The 21,967-nt window shown below is 39.4% G+C and overlaps 1 protein-coding gene across 11 annotated transcripts in view; it reads right to left on the bottom strand.

The window, feature by feature from the left end:
- PHKB (phosphorylase kinase regulatory subunit beta) overlaps positions 1–21,967 on the bottom strand; it is a 232,916-nt gene that overhangs the window by 55,814 nt on the left and 155,135 nt on the right. Inside the window, exon 1 of one of the 11 annotated variants that reach the window (XM_074026735.1) lies at positions 2,634–2,731. The exons of the other annotated variants lie outside the window; for them this stretch is intronic. Coding sequence (XP_073882836.1) covers positions 2,634–2,660 — 27 coding nt within the window. The 5' untranslated portion in view covers positions 2,661–2,731. Of the gene's footprint in view, positions 1–2,633; positions 2,732–21,967 lie in introns of those variants that run through there. 11 annotated transcript variants of the gene reach the window in all.

Genomic DNA, 21,967 nt, shown 5'->3' with positions numbered 1-21,967 from the left:
CTTACCTTTCTTGCCTCTGAACTTCTGCCCTCTACAATCTATCCTGCCCTGTCTTTGGAGATATATAATCCTAACACAAGTCTATGGTCACATATTCATTCTATTCATTCTCTTTCTCAAATCTCATCCACTCTAGTAGCTTTAAGCTATTATCTCTAAGTGTCATAGGATCCTTGGGGTGTCACTTTGCCAGCCAGAAACCTCTGTGGCCAGTGGAGCCTTCTACTTGAATATTGTCCACACCAACTGGGCTCGTTCCACCCACGTGGCCTGGTAGGCTGTGCTCAGCTTGCACTACCAGCCTGGATCCCACACTTGCCAAGGGTGAGCCAGGCGTGGGGTAGTGAGGGGTATGTGGGTGAGCAATGTGGTGAGCCGGGCAGAGGGGGGCGGTCCATGTTTCAGCCTTGTTTGTATTACAGCTCTTTCAGTCCTGTCATTTGGTGAGTCCCAAGTTCTTGTCCCATGTCCAGGAAGAATGAGGTACACAGACAACTAGAGGGTGAGCAAGGCAGAAAGGAGCTTTATTGAGTGACAGAATAGCTCTCAGTAGACCCAAAGTGGGTAGCTCCTTTCTGCATGCAGGTCATCCCAATGAGTCAAGTAGACCTGAAGACCTCAAGTGGGTAGCTCTTTCCTGCAGCTGGTAGTCCCTACGTCTGGCTGAGTCTGGGGGTTTTTATGGGCTCAGAAGGGAGGAAGTGCATGCTGATTGGTCCATGGGTGGCCATGGGTGGGCCTGGAAAAAGCACAAGTTCTCACTCTGGGCTGCAGACTCCACCCAGGGGTGGCAAACTGGCCCTCAGGCTTCAGGTAATCCCTGGTTTGAAGGTGGGGTTTCACCAGGGACCTGCCACACCTGCTGCCCAGGAGCCTGTTTGCTTCCTACCATCATCAACATGCTGTCCAGGGTGCCCAGGCTGTTTGTGCCAAGGGGTACCTGCAGGCCCACGACAAGCTGCCCTTAGCCCCACCGGCTTCCCTTCTGTGCTCAAAGCCCAGAGGGGGCTGAGGCAGCAGAGGGTTGGCATGTCAATGCTGCCCTGAGCATGTGCACACCCAGCTGTGTTGCATCAGCACCCAGGCTCAGTCACAACTTTGTTCCATACTGCAGCAGGTGCCGGGTGTGCGGAGAGGCCAGGGAACGGGAGCAGGCACTTCTGAGCCCCCATGAGTACAAGGATGCCTGGGTCTGGATCTGCGGCTGGACAGCTGCAGCTGCACCTGAGAGCATGGGGCTCCTGCCCCACCAACTCAGTAGGGAGTGGGGCTCCTGCCTGCTCCCGGCCCCCTCTGGCTCCATGGAGTGTGCAGCCCTGGCTACACTGTAGCTGGTGTCCCTGCAGTGGCTGCTCTAGACAGGTTGCCGCCGCTATTATAAGCAGATGTTTCCATGTTTATATTTCTAGTCTTGACCTTTCTCTTAAGTTCTAGCTTCCACATTTTAAACTGTTTTCCGGACATTTTCTCTTGGCTATTTCCAAAGTTAATAGATCTAAAACTCGACTCCTCATCATCAACCCCACCTCCATCCCAAACAGGTTCTTATTCTTTAATCCTCATTCAATGGGTCACTCTAGCTCAGAACCTCAGAATCATCTTTGATGCCTCTCTTTTACGTAACCTCCATCTGCAATTAGTCACCAGAATCCTGTGAATCCTTCCTTTGCATAGTATCTTAAATGTTGTTTTCTTTGCATTTCCATAGCAATGTTCAGGATTTAAAAGTGGCAACAACAGCGAACACTTTACATAACTATACTCCATATGCCAGGAACTGTTTCAGTGCTTTATCAAACTATTATCCCATTTTACAGGTTTAAAACTGAGGCACAGAAGGTTTAAGCAATTTATCCAAGGACACAGACCTAGCGGAGCTAGAATTCAGACTCAGGCAGTCTGACTGCAGATTCTGTGTTCATAATCACTCACTTATCCTGCCTCTCAAAGAGCAGAAAGAAGGCAGACTTTAGATTGAAAGATCTACATACAAGTCCTATCTTGTCCCTTCCTCTAGCAATGATCCTGCTCATCTGATGGGTGCCTTAGATTACTGTGGACAAAATTGACCTGATCTCTATCCTTAAATCTACTAACTCCCAAAGCATTCCTTATCTCTATAAGGCCCCATATTATGAGCTCATTTGCTCTGGCCAAAAAATGTGTAAGTCATCCTAAATTCGTTTTTCCTTCAAAACCCATAACCAATAACAGCAAAAAACCCAAAACAAAACAACGACCAAAACTGAGAACACTTACTGAGAATCAGGTGGCTATATTAAATTATATACTCTTAAACATCCCTATTAGGTAGGTTACTATAATTATTCTCATCTACTGATGAGAAAACTGAGGCAAAGAGTGATTAAAAAACTTACCCAACATCATAAGCTAATATATACAGCTATTAAGTGGCCACATGGAGATTCAAACATGTGCAATCCAATCTACTTCTTATCCATTATAGTATACTGTCTGCCTCTGTGACGTGCTGCTAATTCACCAAGTCATCACATTGGCTCTACCTCCAAAATATGTCTCAAACATACCACTTCTCTCCTTCTCCACTGCTAATACCACCCTACTTAAAGTAACCATGATCTTTTACTTGGTCAACTAACTGGTCTACTTACCTCAGTCTTAAACCCCATTCCACCCATTCACAGCAGTCCATCCTGAAAACAGTAATTAAAAAGTGTAAATCAGATCATCTCACTACTACTACACCCCACCCACACATGCACATGCATATGCACACTCTGCCTAAAACTCTCCAGTAACTTCCTGTAGAATGAGAACAAAACTGCTTATCAGGCCCAAAAGGCCCTCCATAATCTAGCTCTGGCACGCTTGCCTCTTCTTTCTTATTCTCTCTTCTCTTCTTCACCAAGTTTTAGCCACCCTGGGTCCTCTCTGTCCCTTGAACATGCCAACTATGTTCCCATCAAGTGCACTGGTTACAGCTGTCTGGTATGTTTTCTCCTCCAGGTTGCAGAACGAATGCTCTCTGGTCATACAGGTCTCAACCATCATCCTTGCCACACAGGGCTCTTCTCTCCACCATGGCCAAAGTTGTTCTCCTCAGGCATCTCCAACCCCAGTCTACCACTTTACCTTATTTTGTCTGCCTCATAGTACCTGTCCGATACAGAAATTATATCATTTATTGTTATTCATTCCCTTCAGAAAGTAACTCCCTGAGAGCAGGGAACTTGATCTAGCTGGTCTACTGCCACCTCCCCATGCATGGAACATAGTAGTTATCCTTACTATTTGATGAATGACTGCCAGGGCAAGTTTCTCAATTCTTTGCTTATATGTAAAATGGGAAAAATATTTACAGTGCCTACCACAAAAGAAGAGGATCAAACAAAAGAGGGCAAGTAAAATATTTGCAAACTTTGATCTGTTACACAATGATACTTATACTATTATTTGCTGTGTCACTTAACCTCAATAAGCCTCAGTTTCCTCATCTATAAATTGGGAATAATAAAAATATCTATTTCCTAGGTTTATGAGAATAATACATAATATATAAGCATTTAACACTGGCATAAAGTAAGTGTCCAAAAAATATTAGCCATCTATCAATGCCAGTAACATAATCACAACCCTGGGTCACTGCAATAGGCTTCCTCAGCTTTCTGCTCCACACCTGCCTTTGCCCGTTGTCTGTGCTTTATGGTCAGGTTCATTTTCTTGTATCAATGATTTGCACAAAGGAGGTGGTCAAAAAATATTTCTTGAATGCATGAAGAAAGGGAAGAGAGAAGAGTTAGTAAACAGATATAGTTATGCAATATTTAGGATATTACCACTCTACCCCAAAACTAATGTTTCCCAAATAAAGCCCAAACTTCTCGAGGACTTTTACAACTCAGGGATGACCTACTGTTTCCTGTTGGTCTCCCATCTGTTTTAGAGCACTCCATCAAAAAACAGTTCACTCATGTCCATCTCACGTTTCTGTCCACTGTCCCTTTACATTTGGACTGCTCTCTCCATTCTTTTATCTATGCAGATCCTGACTCACTCATTTAAACTAGTCTCCTCCCAAACTCCCCCAAACATCAGGGTATCCAAATATCTTTTGTCCCTACTAGAAATAGCTGGCACTGCCTGTATGAGACACTTGGCACGAGTCTTGGACCACCTCATGCCATGCCTTTGAAAGTGTTATTTAGCTTTTAGAATGTCTATGAGTGGTCTGCGAAACTACAGGGGGCCCCTCATGCTTACTTTTCTCACTTAGGATGTAGGCAATACCTCATACTAAAAGAAAAGCAATTGTTATTCATTTGATGGTCTGGAGGAAGAACTTTTTTTTTTTTAGTATTGCTGGTTACATTCATTAGCAATACACAAATATTCCCTTGAGAATACCCAACAAATGTTTGCAAATCTAAACAAGGATATTTTTAACAAAAGAAAATAATCAGTAAAATGTACACATTTATATACACTATAAAAGAGTGTACACATCAGAGTAACAATATGACTGAGGACCAAAACCCTGTAGTGAGAAACAGTCTCATTCAAAATTTTCATTTCTATAAAGTCAGATTGTGTTTTTCTAACATTTTTTCATTGTAATAAAACCCCCACATAACCTAAATTTAACGTCTTAACCATTTTTAAGTGTACAGTGGAAAAGGAACTTTTATAGTATAACTTCTCTATAAGCTGGGCACTAACTATATTAATATTGCAACTCATCATGCTCAAAATTTAAAACTACAGTAATCAAGACACTGCAAGTCTACCTGTCTAGATTCTAGTTTTAAAATTACTCAAATCAGGTCAAAGTAGTAAAGCTAGGAGATCTGCAGCTGGGGGCTATAAATAAAACACTTTAAACTAACTTTCAAAGGGCACACAGAGAAAACTTAATGTGAATGCGCCCTAATAGTGTTCCTTTTCCTTGTTCTTTTTTTCTAATTTAATTTTTTCAATAGATAATTCATTCATAAGGTTCAAAAATTTAACAATTATGAAAAAGTTTTCAGTGACATGTCATTCCCATCTGGGGCCTTCATCCCCACAGTTCCCCTCCATCTAACAACCAGTCACTGCTATGATTATTTATGTCTTGCTCTACACTTTCCTCATGCCTACAACAGCAAATGCAAATATATATTCTTATTTTCTTACATTTCTACACAAAAGTTACTCTCAGCACCTTTTTCTAGTTAATAATTATATATCATGGAACTCTTTTCGTATATTAACACATAGAACACGTCCTCATTTTCACTCTGCTTGGTATTCCATTTTGTAGATGTACCATATGTATTAATGTCATCTTTACACTGTTTTAATCAATTAAGGCTAGTCAACCTTTTACACTAAAATCTCTGGAAATGGTTATGGTTATATAGTGGCACCATTAAATATCAAGTTTCAATTTTGCTTATGAGAGTAGAATAAGCACTCAAACTAAATCATTCAGAGGCATTGCTACCACTGGATTATGTGGGTAACTAGATGACTGTTATAAGAAAAAATCAGTAGGTTTGGGTTTGGGGAGGGGGCAGTGAGAAGTGTCTGAGTCTTTTCTAGGAGGGTAACACAGAAGGAAGCACAGATGTCCATTTACAACATGTGGAAATACATGACAGCGTGTAGATAAGAGTTATCTCATGGGATTGCTGGGTCAAATGGTATTTCTGGTTCTAGATCCTTGAGGAATTGCCACACTGTCTTCCACGATGGTTGAACTAATTGTGGCATTGTTCACAATTGCAAAGACTTGGAACCAACCCAAATGCCCATCAATGATGGACCAGATAAAGAAAATGTGGCACATATACACCATGGAATACTATACAGCCATAAAAAAGGATGAGTTCATGTCCCTCGCAGGGACATGGATGAAGCTGGAAACCACCATTCTCAGCAAACTAACAGAAGAACAGAAAACCAAAAACTGCATGTTTTCATTCATAAGTGGGAGTTGAACAATGAGAACAAATGGACACAGGGAGGGGAACATCACACACTGGGGCCTGTCGGGGTGTGGGAGGCTAGGGGAGGGATAGCATTGGGAGAAATACCTAATGTAGACGATGGGTTGATGGGTGCAGCAAACCACCATGGCACATGTATACCAATGTAACAAACCTGCACATTCTGCACATGTATCCCAGAACTTAAAGTACAATAAAAAAAAAAAAAAAAGAATTATCTCATTATGTTCTTGGTTACAGTTGTTTTGTAGTCTGGTTTGGAATGTTAAGGAATTAATACATCTTGACAGTTTGCTATGTGCCACATGTTACTCAAGAGCTTTCTTGTGTATTCTCACAAGAACTCCCATTGTAAAGATGAGGAAACTGAGGTGGAGAGTGGTTAAATAATTTGTCAAAGGTCACACATCTAGTCAGTGATAGAGTTTGACCTGACCACACGTATGACCAGCTCTGAAGTCAATACGGCACATGTCACAGTATGTATTTCACAGATTATGTGCTGCTTGCTATAGCAGGCAGAGATCTCTAGAGAAACAGGAGAGAGAGAAAGGAAGAAGAAGAAAGAGATTTGTCATATGGATTGGCTCACACAATTACGAAGGCAGGCAAGTCTCAGGATATACAGGTGAGCTGGTAATCTGGAGACCCAGGAGAGTTGACGGTTTAGTTCCAGTCTGAGTCTGAAGGCCTAAACCCAGGAAGGCAGACAGTGTCATTCCAGTCTGAAAACTGGCAGGCTCAGACCCAGGAATAGCTGATGTTTCCGTTCAACTTCAAAGACAGGAAAAAAGCCCATGTCCCAGCCTGAAGGCCGTCTCGCAGGCAGAATCCTCCTTTTCCTCAGTGGAGGGTCAGCCTTGTTCTTTTCAGACTTTTAGCTGATTGGATGAGGCCCATTCCCATTAAGGAGGGAAATAAGCTTTACTCAGTCTACTGATTTAAATGTTAATTTCATCCAGAAGCACTATCACAGAAACACTCGGAGTAGTGTTTGACCAAATAGCTGGGCAGCCTGTGGTCCAGACAAGTTGATGCATAAATTAACAATAACATGGGTGCAGGAACATGTTACATTCATGGGGAGCAGAGTCTGCAAAATTCCACCAACAGTCTCTTCTTCAGCCACCTGAGATCAGGTTTTAAGAAAACTCAATTCCAAGCATTGTTTACAAAACACCTATTTTCTTATCTGCTTTTTTTTTTTTTTTGGCGACAGTTTTCCCTCTGTTGCCCGGGCTGGAGTGCAGTAGCGAAATCTCAGCTCACTGCAACCTCTGCCTCCCAGATTCAAGCGATTCTCATGCCTCAGCCTCCTGAGTAGCTGGGATTACAGGCACGTGCCACCATGCCTGGCTAATTTTTGTATTTTTAGTACAGACAAGGTTTTACCATGTTGGTCAGGCAGGGCTTGAACTCCTGACCTCAGGTGATCTGCCCAACTCAGCCTCCCAAAGTGCTGCAATTACAGGCCTTATCTGCTTTTTGATAGAATATAGTTCTTTAGTTCTTGACAAGCAAATATAAAAATGACTGCCTTTTCTATTAAATCATATAGCATGTAAAGCTCATAATTCTTATTTTTGCAATTGTATTGAGCCCTGGTCTAAGTAGTTTTATTTTTAATATGCCCTATATTGCATAAAATAATCTACTGTGTCTGGCTTACATAGGCCTTTTATTGAAAGAAAGGCAAGGGAGGAGGGAGAGAAGGAAAGAAAAAGGAGCCAACAAATAAATCGGTCCTCCAAGGCTGCTCTTGCCTCAAGGGCAGTGTATTTGAAACATTCTATGCCTCTGCTTTGGGGCCTTACAGAACACTCATTTATGCTCATTAGACTTCATCATTAGGTCCTGCCAACATCCAGCATTTTTTCATTACACTCATTTTTCAGCAAAACCTCATTAGCTGAAGATATCAGGCAGATGCTTTATACATCTCAATTCCAACTGGAAACACTGCACCCCCAGTATTTTTCCCATAGGAGCCAAGTAACAGGCTACAGCAGTTTGAGCGCAGCCATGTCCTGACTGAGACACACTGGCATCTTGTTCTGACATTTCCAACCAAGCCAAAGCAGCAACATGTGAAAATTAATAGGAAAGCAGAGGAAAGTTAAGTAGAAATATCAGAGGAATAACAACATCAAGCATGGTTAAAAAGCTAAACTTGACTCAAGAGTCAACTTGGCCTGGGAGAAAATGGTCCTTTAGGCCCTGTGTATTTATATATTGGATTAGTGATTACATAAGCTTTCTATTTAAGAGGAAAACAAATGAATTTTTAAAAGTATTCCCAGACCTCAAACACATAGTTTCAAAGGCCGAAATGAATAAATCAGGCAATGCTTTTTGACAGCAGTTCTTTCAATGACTGCGATTATAGTGGAAGAGAACACTGAACACTTTGTCACAACGAATTGATTTGTAAAACTGTTTTCACCCCTTCCTAAGTACTTGCTGTAACTGGTCTTTCTATATTTTTATCTTAAGGAAATGACAGTGCTAACAGTCTTGCTTACTGCCTAGAAACAATGCCAAAATGGCCACATAAACCCAGGTGGAGAAACTCTGACCTATGGTGTTCTCATAGCTTTAATCATGACAAAGGGGAAGAACAAATGATGAGAAGCTCATAGAAACACAACAGGAAAGATCAACAGCAGGAAAGATGAGTAAGATGAGGGTGAAACAGAGCAGGAAGAGGCAGAAAGGGAAGAATAGATTCCAAGAATCTAGTCATTTAACTCTCAGGTTTTTTGGTCATTTAGAAACACCTCAGGTGGTAGGTTATAAGCAAAGAAAGGTCCCTAGTTGTAAACCATAAGAAACCAGGTTTTAGAATCATGGGGGAAAAAGAAGCAAGTCCAGTAAATCAATGCGTTTTTAATTTTTCTCCTTTGGGTGCTTGTACCAATGGGATCTGTTCCCTGGGATTTGAGTTGAAAATGTCCGAGATGGGAGGGGGGGCATTTCTATCATTTGGCTGTAGGAGGGGTCTATGAGAGAGACTAGTGGCAGGACTCCATTTCAGCCAGAGCAGCACAACTATTTTATATGCTGAAAATCTACTTAAGATTTTGTCTGAAAATTGGCTTTCCTTGATAAAATCAGTAATCCACCTGATGGATGAGAAGACTGAGGCCCACAGAGGGGAAAGAGCCCAGGTCCTTTTGCAAGTTAGTGGCAGACCCAGAAGCAGAATCTGTTTCTGGACTGACTTGGTCTAGAGTTCTCTTCGCTAAGTCAGGCTGCTGCATCTTACCGGCTGTACCATAAACTTTTCAGTTCACTAGAGAATTGCCAAGTGCACCATTCCACTTAGGAGTGGAAATGAATACAAAGGCCATATGAGAAGTTACTACAGTGTGAAAGCTACCTAAGAAGAGAGGCCCTGGAGGGGAAGGGCACGAAAACCTGCTCTACTTTCCTTTTGGCACTTGACGATCATTTGAATGACAAAAAGACTGGGCTGGAAAGACAATGCAAGGGCCAACTTGAGGCAAGATTTATCATCACTGGGTCAAACCCAACAACTACAGAGGCACCCAGCAGACTCTAGAATCCACCGAGCCTTTAGCACCGCAGAGCCATCTTCACTGAGTTGAGGCCAAACTGTTTCTAGTGCGGATTCACACAGGGGACCCAACTGCAGAGGAGATACTCTACCATCACTCTTTGCAAGTAAACATAAGGGTTTTCTATATCAATGAGATAATCCAACACTACAATTTGTACACTAGAAAGGTTTCTGCTAGCGAGAAACCTTTGAGAGTTTGCTAATTTTTTCATGCATCCAGACTTAGTAAGCACTAGGATGGCAGAAAGATGAATGAAACATTTTCTCTATTCTTTATGAATTCACCATGTAAGACAGAAGACAACTACATATGGAGTTCAATAGGATATTAAATACGATGCTCTTAATGGGCACTTTGAGGGCAAGAGAGGGAGCATCCAACTTAGCCTCAGGGAATTGACAAGGACTTTATAGAAAAGGTATCTGAGCTGTTCTGGAAGATAAAAACTTGCCATTAATGAACTGATTCAGTTAATAGTTATCATTTACTATGTGTCATTAAGACAATAAAATCCTCTAATTAAACTTACATTTCAGTGAGAGAGATGATTAAATTTATATAAATAAACATAATAAAAGTAAAGGGTAATATATTAGTGACTGAAGACAGAGGCTACTTTAGATTGATGGTCAGAAAATAACTCTCTTAGAGGGTGTCATTAAATCTGAGACTTAGAGACAAAAAGGAGTGTGCTAAGGTCTGGTAACAGGCACTTCGGGCAGAAGCAAAAGTGTGCAAAGGCCCTGAGAAGGAGAGAGCCTGAAGTGCTGGAGAAACTTAGAGGAGACCAGTGTGTCTGGAGCATAATAGGCAAGCAAAAGAGTGACAAGAGATAAGGGTGGAGACAGCTAAGGCCCTACAGGGCCCTACAGGCAACAAGGCATTTGGCTTTCATCTAAGTGGAATGAAAATCTATTAAAAGGGTTTCAAACAAGGAAAAGACTCAATATAATCTACATGTCTACAACAATAGTAATAAACACATATATGGTACTTATATGGGCCAGGCCCTGCCTAAGCACTTTACATACATATTAACTCACATGACGGTGGCTCTCTTGCTGCCATATAGAGATGACTTACACGGGGCAGAGTAGACATATCGAGATTAGTTGGAGCCTGCAGTTGAGAGATGATGGTGACCTGGACTATAGTGAAGTGAAGAGGTGGGAAGAGGGAGCTAGGGAAAACTTTTGGGGACTATTTAGAAAACAGAATTCTGACAGGACTGGATTTAGAAGAGAAGAGGTGAGGCAGGCAGAGAGGAATCAAAGATTACTTCTATGATTTTACAGTGTTTAGAGGAGGAAGGAGTGTTCAATTGTGCTGAATGTCTTTGAAGTCAAATAGACGGGCATCTGAAAAGAGATCACTGGAGTTATCAATTAGGAGGAGATTAACAACCTGTTGCATGTGGTTTTTGTAGAATGGCAGTGTAAGAAGCCAGACTGTGCATTACAAGGAGTGACTGAGAATTGAGGACATGAAGATGGTGCAAGCATTTTTCTAAGCTGCCTGAAAGGGAAGGAAAGAAGGGAAGTTAAGACAGGCCCTTGAGAGAGGTGAATAGCCGCGGAGCACTTAAATACAGTCAGGGAAAGAAGTAAGTAGAGAAAAAGGTACAAAATATAGAGGAAAGAATGAATATCAACTGGAACAGCTGAAGGGAGAGGGAAAAAAGCTGGGTGAGTTAATGCCTGGGGATGGAGGTTTATCTTAGTCTTCTGGGATTCAGAGGAAGAGATCCAATTGTAATTAGAGGCAACGATCTTAGCATGTATTAGAATCCATTAGCCTAATTTTAATTTTATTTTTATAAACCCTTCTGAGAAATTAAAGCTCCATCTCCCACTTTGCACAATTTTGACAAGGAAGGGCTCATGTTCTGCTCCATAGGGTTATTCATTCTTTGTTGCCATACTAAATTCATATTCTTGGGCTGAATTTATAGTTTCTTCTGATTAATGATATGATTAGGAGCCATAATCAGTGTCCAGATACCTGACCATGTTACAGTATCCCTCTCAATTCATCTTCATAAATCAGTTGGTCCTACAAACCACAGGCTCCCATGAAAGACGTTTTTAAATAAGGTTGGGGAAACAATAAAGATGCTCACAGAAATAAATGAGGAGAACATTAAAATATAAATATTTGCTCAAAACTCATGAAGATTCATAAAGTTTATGAAAATTATTCATGAAAAAATATAAAAATTATATGAATTATATGAATATGTAGCCTTCATTGAGCTTCTGAAAATCATTTTCAAAAGGCAGGTTTCTTAGGCATTATATTCTGATATTTCTAATTCAACACCATTCTTAAGAAGTATAGGATACAACAGAATAATGTAATCTGAGAAGAGGAAATAAGCAATTAAGCTGTGTCTATAACAAATCAAAACTGTCAGGCTGGGCGCAGTGTCTCACGCCTGTAATCCCAATACTTTGGGAGGCCGAGGTGATCACTTGATCACTTGAGATCAAAAGTTCAAGACCTGCCTGGCCAACATGGTGAAACTTCGTCTCTACTAAAAATACAAAAAAAAAAATCAGCCAGGAGTGGTGGTGGGTGCCTGTAATCCCAGCTACTCAGGAAGCTGAGGCAGGAGAATCGCATGAACCCAGGAGGCAGAGGCTCCAGTGATCCAAGATTGCGCCATTGCACTCCAGCCTGGGCAACAAGAGCAAGACTCCGTCTCAAGAAAAAAACAAACAAACAAACAAAAAATTAAAACTGTCAATATATGGAGCTAATTTTTTAATGGAACCAAATTAAAAAAAAAAAAAACCCAAAAAACAAAAAACCAAGTTCAAAAGCCATTAAAACAATGGCTTCTGTCTATACAGTGATAGTCTTAATCAGACATACACAAAGGGATAAAAGAAATCTAACAGGTTAAATACTAAACATTTAATTTCTTTCTAAGTTGAATACAGTCTAAAAAATATATCCAAAACACTGAAAATATAATGTTTTCCTCCAGACTTTTTAGGATTTTTTCTCATCTCTTTAATGAGAAAGAAATATTACTTATATAATAAATTATTGATATAAAAAACAGCAATATTATTTATTTAGCTTGCATAATGTGTCAGACATTTGGTTAAGAGGTTTACAGATACTATCATTTCATCATAAACACAACCCTGATTTAGGGATCATTATTCCCATTTAAAATATGACAAAAGAGGGGCTTAGAAAGATTAATTGTCCAAGGTCACACAGTTAATAAGTGGAAGAGACAGGTTTTATAGCTAGGTCTGTATGAGATGCAAAGCCACTATACTATATTACTTCCTTAAAAACAAAAATTTATTACATATATACGCAGTGTTCTTTGATCTTTAAGAAAGTAATTCATGTAAAACTGTATGCATCTGTATTTTTAGAGGAGAAAGCATGAAACTCCCTCTTTCTCATTAATTTGAAAAATGAGAGACCAAGTGTACTATATGTTTTTAGCTGAGATCTATATAAATATGTACACGATTTAGCAAACAAGTACTGACTTTCATCCACAATTTGGAAACTTGCAGCACAGAAAATAAGCTCTTATGACTAAAAAGCATTCCTTTCATACTGGCCTTTTCTCCAAAGACTGTCAAAGTAGATCAATCCATTTTAATTGGCATATGAAATGGGCTAGTCTACTTCGCAGAGTCAAAGCTTGGGTGTCACTGAATATGAAACTGAATTCTATCAAGGGTGTGTCAATACACATGATCTGCTCTATCATAATTCTGCCATTAATGGAAAATATTGCCTCAAGTAGCTGACTAAAAATACTTGTATTTTATTCACCTACATGACGGCAAAAATACATGGAACTCTCCAAGGACTTCAGAGAGAAAAATCATTCCTCAAGAAAGTAGGGGCTCCCAAAGCCCAATCCTCTGGCTTAGAAGGGGGCAACTTGTTAGGATATAGATTATTAAATATGGTGGAGCTAGAAGGCATTAATTGATAGGTTTTCCTCAAAGATCACTAGACCTTTAAAAACTGCAAATGGATTCAAAACAGGAAAAAAGTGAAGTAGGTAAATTTCAAGTTAAATTCATAAATTTATTCATATTTGTGAAAAACTGAGATTTCTTTCTTCAGAGAAAAATGTCAGAAATACAGATTCATTAAAACAATACTAGATAACAATAATCCTTGTACATCTTTATTCTGGACCATAAATCTTGCTTTCTCACTTCTATTTTTCCTTCTTTTACATTTTAGCCATGATTATAAGAAGTTTCCATCCTGTAGATGAAATATTTTATTATACATCATGCCTATTATTGAAACTTTTCATTTTAATAGGTTAAGTGGGTTAATTAGAATTATGTTATTAAATGTGTTTAAGCTCATTTTTTTGACTTCCAATTCAAGTTTTCTCAGTTCTGGATTTTTTTTTTTAATCAAGGCATTGAATTTTAATTGGCTCAGGTATAAATACCAATTGATAAGAAACTCTTTACTACCCTTCAAGACAGCAGGCAGAATTACCTGAGGAGAAACTCTGTGTGGCTGTGGCATATTTAGGCTAGGCTCTCTCAGAAGCATCTTTGATGCCTTGACTATTTTATTCTGTTTTATTATGATAATCATAAGAACTTCTATTCAGTACTGAAATTCACTCCCATGCTTGTAGATAAATTTGGGTTTTTGGACCCACATAAACACTTTATTTCTTTGCCAAGCTAGTGAAGTTGTTGTTGTTATCTTTTAATCTTTTAAGTAGAAATTATGTCTCAAATTGGTTAAACTATTTGAGAACATTAGAATAAACTGAGCCAAATAAAACAGAGCCACATGCAAAATTTCCTTAATCACCTTAAATTTCCTTAAATCTTTTTAAAGTCTAATAAATCTTTAAAAACTGAATAGATTTGGAACAAAACTTTAAAAAGGGAAATAGCTACAAGTCCATATTGTAGGAGTGCTATATAATGTATCTACTAAATTAGGAGGGGCTTATAACCTTTCTTGGATTGCAGTAAACTCAACTTCCTGAGCACATGGTCTTCCACCATATAACTGCTCTTTAACTCCCTACAGTCTGGCTTCTGGGCACGCTACTCCACTAAAGTCACTCAAAGGTTACCAATAACCTAGATTATGGAAGCCAGCAACAGAAGCACTAGAAGGGAATTTACGAATTAAACCCAGCCAAATAATTTTACAGATTAGAGAACTACACTCCAGAGATGCTAGGAGTCCTTCCCCAGATTATACTGCAGGTGAATCACACAAGGTCTAAAGAACTAGCACCTGAATTTCTGCCAGTGCTTTGCTGCTCCTCCCAGCCAATGAGGTAGTCAGCCTTCCTGAACCAATACATCAAAATTCTTTACACCTTACACTGTTTCAATCTTCTTGCTAGATTACTCTGTCCTGCCCTTCCTGGAACATCTTTTTTCTTTTTCTTTTTGAGACAGAGTCTCACTCTGTCGCCCAGGCTAGAGTGCAGTGGCATGATCTTGGCTCACTGCAACCTCTGCCTCCTAGGTTCAAGCAATTCTCCTGCCTCAGCCTCCTGAGTACCTGGGACTACAGGTGCGCACCACCACATCTGGCAAATTTTTGTATTTTTAGTACAGACGGGGTTTCACCGTGTTGGCCAGGCTGGTCTTGAACTCCTGACCTTGTGATCCACCCGCCTTGGCCTCCCAAAGTGCTGGGATTACAGGCGTGAGCCACCAAGCCCAGCCAGAACATCTCTTTACTCCACCATCCGCATTACCTATACTGTGGGAAAGAATGAAGCCTGGAGCCTGGCCTTCCAAGAATTGTCTGCTCCCATAGGTTAATTTCCACCATGAACCATGTTCAATAGAACACCATCTTACATCTTTTATTTATATTAACTACTGGGCACCTCAATTAATTGTCATGTCTGCATTGGAACTATCAAAACACAAGTAACAACAATGGCTAAGCCCAAGGTTGGATTCAGAATCATGCAGTGTGCCTCCTGTATTCGTAACCATTTTGCTAGGCAGAACATCCAAACAATATGAAGCCTTTCCTATTTGTACTCTTGAATATTGAAATAGTATTTTCATATCAGAATTTTTTTCTATAATTCTTCCCTTGACGCTAGAATGGCTTATTTATGTAAAACTACTGCTTTATCCAACAACATCAATTTTGAGAAACATCAATTTTTCTTAAATTGATTTAAAAACAAAATGAAGGGGGAAAAAAGCAATTCCTGGCTGGCTATTGCCTGTTAAATATAATAGTTTCAGACAATATTCCAAAAACATTTAAAAAGGTATGAGGTGTATTTTCCTACTTAACCAGGAATCTTCTGTATTCTAATTAGTATAATACACATGTAAAAATAAGTCCATTTGCTATAGAACTCCAGAAATCCACCCCTTAGTTACTATAAATAGATGTTCTCTAGGGATCACCTTATCCCTAGTGGACAACTGTAATGCAAAATACAATAAATCAATAAAATGCATATGGCCAGCTGCTTGCAGTTTCTGCTGCAACCAGAGCTCTCCCAAGTTTGAATGAGCTGCAAAGGCTGGAAACAACAGTCTTCAAGAAACCATTATCTCACATTAGCACGGCAGAGGCGCTGCAGTATGAACGACGAAGGTCTCATTCGTAGATAATCAGTGGGTACCCGGCACCAGAATTACCTAGGCAACAGAAGATGACGGGTTCTTTAATAGGAACAAGTTAGGGTGAACAGGGAGAGGGAGTACACACCTCCTGAAAGTGTTTTCCTTTGGATAAGGAAGAAGAAAATCCCTACTAAAATGACTGTTACAGATCTGTGGACTTGGTTTCACCCTAGCATAACAGGGAAGAAGAAAGAAGGAAATAATTAACATGATGATATAATGAATCCCAGCATACATTTTGTACTGATGGGGCATCTTTGTATTTAATTTTTCAGATCACTTCCACAGGCCTCTCAGCATCGTAAGGCACAGGTGCAACTGTGTTCCTAGGATGTGATATTCAGCCAGGCTGTTCAAGAAACAAGCTATTTCTCCTGTTAACTCCTTCACACCATTACAAAAATCACTGCTTCCAAATGCTTGACATTCCCTCCTTCCTTTCCTTCTTCAGTTAACACCTTCATATTGGTTTTGTCACTTGACAACTGTGTGACCTTGGAGAGATTACTAAACCTCTCTGAGACTCACGTTGTCTACCTGTAAAATTGATATAATATTTGTCTCAGAAAAAAAATGTTAAAATCAGATATAATGTGTATAAAAGTGGAGGGTACACTGCCAATAAACAAAAGAAACACAATCAATAGTCGTTATCATTGTATCTATCAATTCTATTCTCTGGTCCTGTCAAATACCAAACTAGGATAACAGAAGACAAGAGTAAGACACATTCTCTACTTTCAGGACCTCTTTGAGGAAGTGAGGCATGTAAACCAACAACTGCAATAGTGACATGTGTTGTACACGAAGTATGCAAAAGAAATCAGTCTTAATGGCACAGCTTCTAAACACATGACTTCTTGCCCAGGAGTAATGGTAGGATGGGATAATATAGTATTTTGTATAATTTATTTTCCCCAAATCAAATGTGCCATAGAAAAGTGGGGGTAGAAAAGCAGACGTTGTTACCCTGTTTATAAGAATAAAGGATGGTCCAATGAACAGTTTACAGTAAATTTTCCTTTAAATATGACTTTCCCAGACAATTTAGTAAGTCTGGTGTTTAATTTACTTGGTTTGTATCTATTTGGGGCCATCACAACTATTTAGTAAATATCTACCTCTACTCATATATATCACAGTGTTCGGTTTATTCCGTAAGAACTGAAGAAACATTGGGTATAGAAGGAGAAAAAGACACTCAACAGAAACAACGAGGAAAGACTTAAGCACAGGAGGTAAGGCCTGGGCTCCTAGTTCCAGAGAGCAGAGTGCATATATGCTCTCAGTTCTCATCTCTCTTCAGATCCCAGAGAAAAGACCGGCTACAGATTTAAAATAAACAAAAAAGACTAAGCCAGAGCAATGACAAAAAGAAAGAAGGTCATGAGATAACAAGGTATTTAAACACATTTCTAGTGTAAAAGATGGCAAATAAAAATACATTAATGAATAAAGCAGAGCAGAGAAAACCTGTATAAAACAAACAATACCACTTAGAGTATCACCAAAGTGCTGCAGCAGGTATGAGAGCTGACCCACCAACTAGAAGAGACCCAGAGGGGCACTTGGTTTGCAAGCACAATGGAGGACAGGTGGGAGAAGCGGAAGTGAATAGAAGGACTGATTAAAGGCCGCAGTGGCCAGCCACATGTACCACACAGGGAACCACAGTCAGCAATAAAGCAGGGCTTTTCTCCAAATATAAAGAAAAAGCTGGCTGGGGTGAGTTAAGGCTTCCATTGCAAACAACAGATTGTTAAAGCCTTTTATGTTCTGGCATTTGGCAAGGGTGATAAGAGTCTTGTTTGTTCCCAATCAGATCCCTGATTCATCAATAAGGTTAGCCAGGAGACAAAACTCCCATCACCTCTCCCTTACCTCTGGATGGGATGGTGGGGGTAGCAGACTACTACTTAATACACTGAGAATAATCAGCTCACTTATCACACTAATATATGATTGAATGATGAAGTCTACCAGGTATGTGACAAAATAACCAGTGGGAAGAAAGAAAACACCATACTAACGAAACACACAAACATTAGTGTGGAAATTATGCTTAGTGAAATAAGCCACACACAGAAGGACAAATATGGCATGATTCCACTTATATGAGGTAACTAGAATAGGCAAATTCATAGAGACAAAAAGTACAATAGCGATTACCAGGGGCTGGAGGGAGGAGAGAAAGAGGGTTACTGCTTAATGGGTACAGAAGTTTTGTTGAAGACGATAAAAAAGGTTTTGGTATACACAGAGGCAACAGCTATATTACACTGTAACTGTACTTTATGCCACTGACTTGTACACTTATGAATGACTGAAACGATATATATATATCTTTTATATGTATATATATTTATATTACATATAGATACTACATATATTATTAAATATATTTATATAATATATAGTATATATTTATACATTATATATTGTTGGGAATAGGCCCCCAAATCTGGCCATAAACTGGCCCCAATACTGGCCACAAACAAAATCTCTGAAGCACTGTGACATGCTTGTGATGGCCTTGACGCCCACACTGGAAGGCTGTTGGTTTACCGAATGAGGGCAAGGAACACCTGGCCCACCCAGGGTGGAAAACCACTTAAGGTGTTCTTAAACCACAACAATAGCATAAGCAATGTGTGCCTTAAGGACATGTTCATGCTGCAGATAACTAGCCACAGCCCATCCCTTTATTTCGGCCCATCCCTTTATTTCCCATAAGGAATACTTTTAGTAAATCTTATGACTGGCTTGCTGTCAATAAATATGTGGGTAAATCTCTGTTCAAGGCTCTCAGCTCTGAAGGCAGTGAGATCCCTGATTTCCCACTCCACACTCTGTATTTCTGTGTGTGTGTCTTTAATTCCTCTAGCGCCGCTAGGTTAGGGTCTCTACGGCCAAGCTGGTCTCAGCAATATATAATATTTATATACATCATATATATTTTACTTTATTTTAAAAAAAGAAAAAATGTACTGTGAAGAATCAACAATGTTGACAACTGTATAACCACATGCAAAGAATGAAGCTGGCTTTATACCTCATACCATATATAAAATTAACTCAGAATGGATCACAGGTCTAAATATAAGAGCTAAAACTATAAAATTCTTAGAAGAAAACACGGACACCCATCTTCATGACCTTGGATTAGGCAATGGTTTCTTAGACATGATACTATAAGCACAAGCAACTAAAGGAAAAAAATAGATAAATGAGGCTTCTTCAAAATTAGAAACTTCTGTGCTCCAAATGACACCAAGAAGAAACTGGAATGATAATCCACAGAATGGGAGAAAATTTTTACAATCATATAAAGGTCTCAGAATATATAAAGAACTGTTACAATACAATAATAAAAGAAACAAATCAATTAAAAAATGACCATAGTATCCGAATAGTTCTGAATGTTCTAAAATTGGTTCTGGTAAATATACTAAAAACCATTTAATTGTATGCTTTAAGTTAGTGAATTGTATGGGATGCAATTCTACCTCAATAAAGCTGCTATTAAAAATAAGTGCTCAATAAATGATAGCCATTATTGTTTAAAAAATTACTCTGAAGAAAAAAGATGAGTAAAGGAACAGAAGAAATCTTTTTACTTATAGAAAGACTTATGAACATACATTATCCACTATAAAAATTGGAAGTAGGAATAAGATGGCCTAGACAGATAACTATTAAAGGATTCTGAAAGCTGGAAAGAAAGCAGACCGGACTGGCCAGAGGCCTCAGCACTTGAAGAATGGCAATACAGTGAGATTCTTGAGACTACATATATGCTAGGCTGGGCAGTGCAGGAGTCTGCAGCCTGAAATAACCAATAGGCATAGAAAAAAGAAAAATCTGTTTCTCTCACCAGAGGACTGGGAAATGGAAAGCACAACAGAGACCAAGTGGGGAGCTCTAATCTCAGCTCTTCAACTGAGATACCAGTTGGCCAATCTGTCTTCAGCAGCAACTTCAAAGTCCTGGTGAGCCAACCCAACCTCTGCTTCACAACCAGAGCACTAATGGGCCAACATATTTGCAGCATCAACAAAGAAGCCCCAGGGAGCTTCCTGACTCCACAGTGCTCTACTACTCAGGTACCCTTGGGCAGTCCAATTCACCTGCAGGGGTTTCAAAGCAATGACAGTCCTACTCAACCCCTGCTCCACACCAGGGGCAACAGCAATTAGGCTGATCCTCCCATGTCAGCTGAGCCGGGTAGCTTCTGGCCCTCCACCCAGTGGCATAAGGAGACTTAGGACAAGAAGAAATGGGGCATTACCTGTAGAGGAACACAAATTTGAACTGACAGGGAATTTCTCATTTGAAACTACAGAAGCCAGAGGAAGTGGCACAATATTTCTTACTGCTGAAATAAAACAATTGTTAACTAGCAATCCTATATCCAACGTAACTACCCTTCAGGAATGAAGGTGAAATAAAGATATTCTCAGACAAAGAAAAACTAAGAAATTTGTTGCTAGCACACCTACCCACAGATAATGTCTAAAGGAAGGTCTCCAAACAGAAAGAAAATAACAGAAGAAGGCTGGGACATTCAGATCGGAAAGAACATGAAATGGCAAAAACTGAGGTCAGCACAATAGACTATCCTTCATCCCATGAACTTCTTCAATCAAAGTTTATGGTTGAAGCAAAAATTTTCACAAAATTTGATGTGCTGCTCAAAGAAGACAGAGGAAATATTTTTAAAAATTATGTTTAAGAAATGAAAAAGGTAAGGGAAACTAATGGAAGAAGTAAGGTTTCTATAATTCACTTAAAGTGGCAAAATGATACCACTACACTTTTGATAACTTATGAATGTATACAGTAATTCCTAGAGCAACCAACTAACGAAAATTTAAAAAGTGATATATGAAAAAACATTATAAATGAACATTATGAATAAATTAAAGTGGAATTCTAAAAAATGTTCAAATAACCTGCAGGATTTTCTTCAATGTGTGAATGGTTAAACAAACTAAGGTACCACCATACCATGGCGTACAACTCAGCAATAAAAAGAAACAAACTATGTGATATGGTTTTGATCTATGTTCCCACCCAAATTTCATGTCTAGCTGTAATCTCCAGTGTTGAAGGTAGGGACTGGTGGGATGTGGTTGGATCATGGAAGAGGAGTTCTCAAGAATGGTAGCACCATTCCCCCTTGGTACTGCATAGTGAGTTCTCACAAGATCTGGTTGTTTAAAAGTGTGTAGGCCCTCCCCCTCACTCTCCTGCTCCTGCCATATAAGATGCCTTTTCTTGCTTTGCCTTCCTCCATAAGTAAAACCTCCCTGAGGCCTCCCCAAAAGCCTGGAAGTTGCTATGCTTCCTGTACAGTCTGCAGAACCATGAGCCAATTAAACCTCTTTTCTTTATAAATCACCCAGTCTCAGGTATTTCTTTATAGCAGTTGAGAATGGACTAATACACTGTTGATACATGCAACAACTTGGATGAATCTCATGGAAATTATGTTGAGTGAAAAAAGCCAATCCCAAAAGGTTAGGTACAGTTCAATTTTTATAACACCCCTAAAATGACAAATTTATAAAATAAAGAACATATTAGTAGTTGCAAGGGGTTAAGAATTGGGGTGAAGGAAGTGGGTATGATTATAAAGGAGTAACACAAGGAAGCCTTATGGTGATATGGGATGGTACAATTAAATATCTTGACCATGATGGTGGTTACACAAAATTACACAAAATTTTAATAAAATGCAATTAATGTAAAATATAGTCAAAAATAAAGAAACAGAAAACAT

This window comes from Macaca fascicularis, chromosome 20 (genome assembly GCF_037993035.2).
Source record: "Macaca fascicularis isolate 582-1 chromosome 20, T2T-MFA8v1.1".
NCBI classification, from domain to species: Eukaryota; Metazoa; Chordata; class Mammalia; order Primates; family Cercopithecidae; genus Macaca; species Macaca fascicularis.
This window is presented reverse-complemented; position numbering and strand designations above follow the sequence as displayed.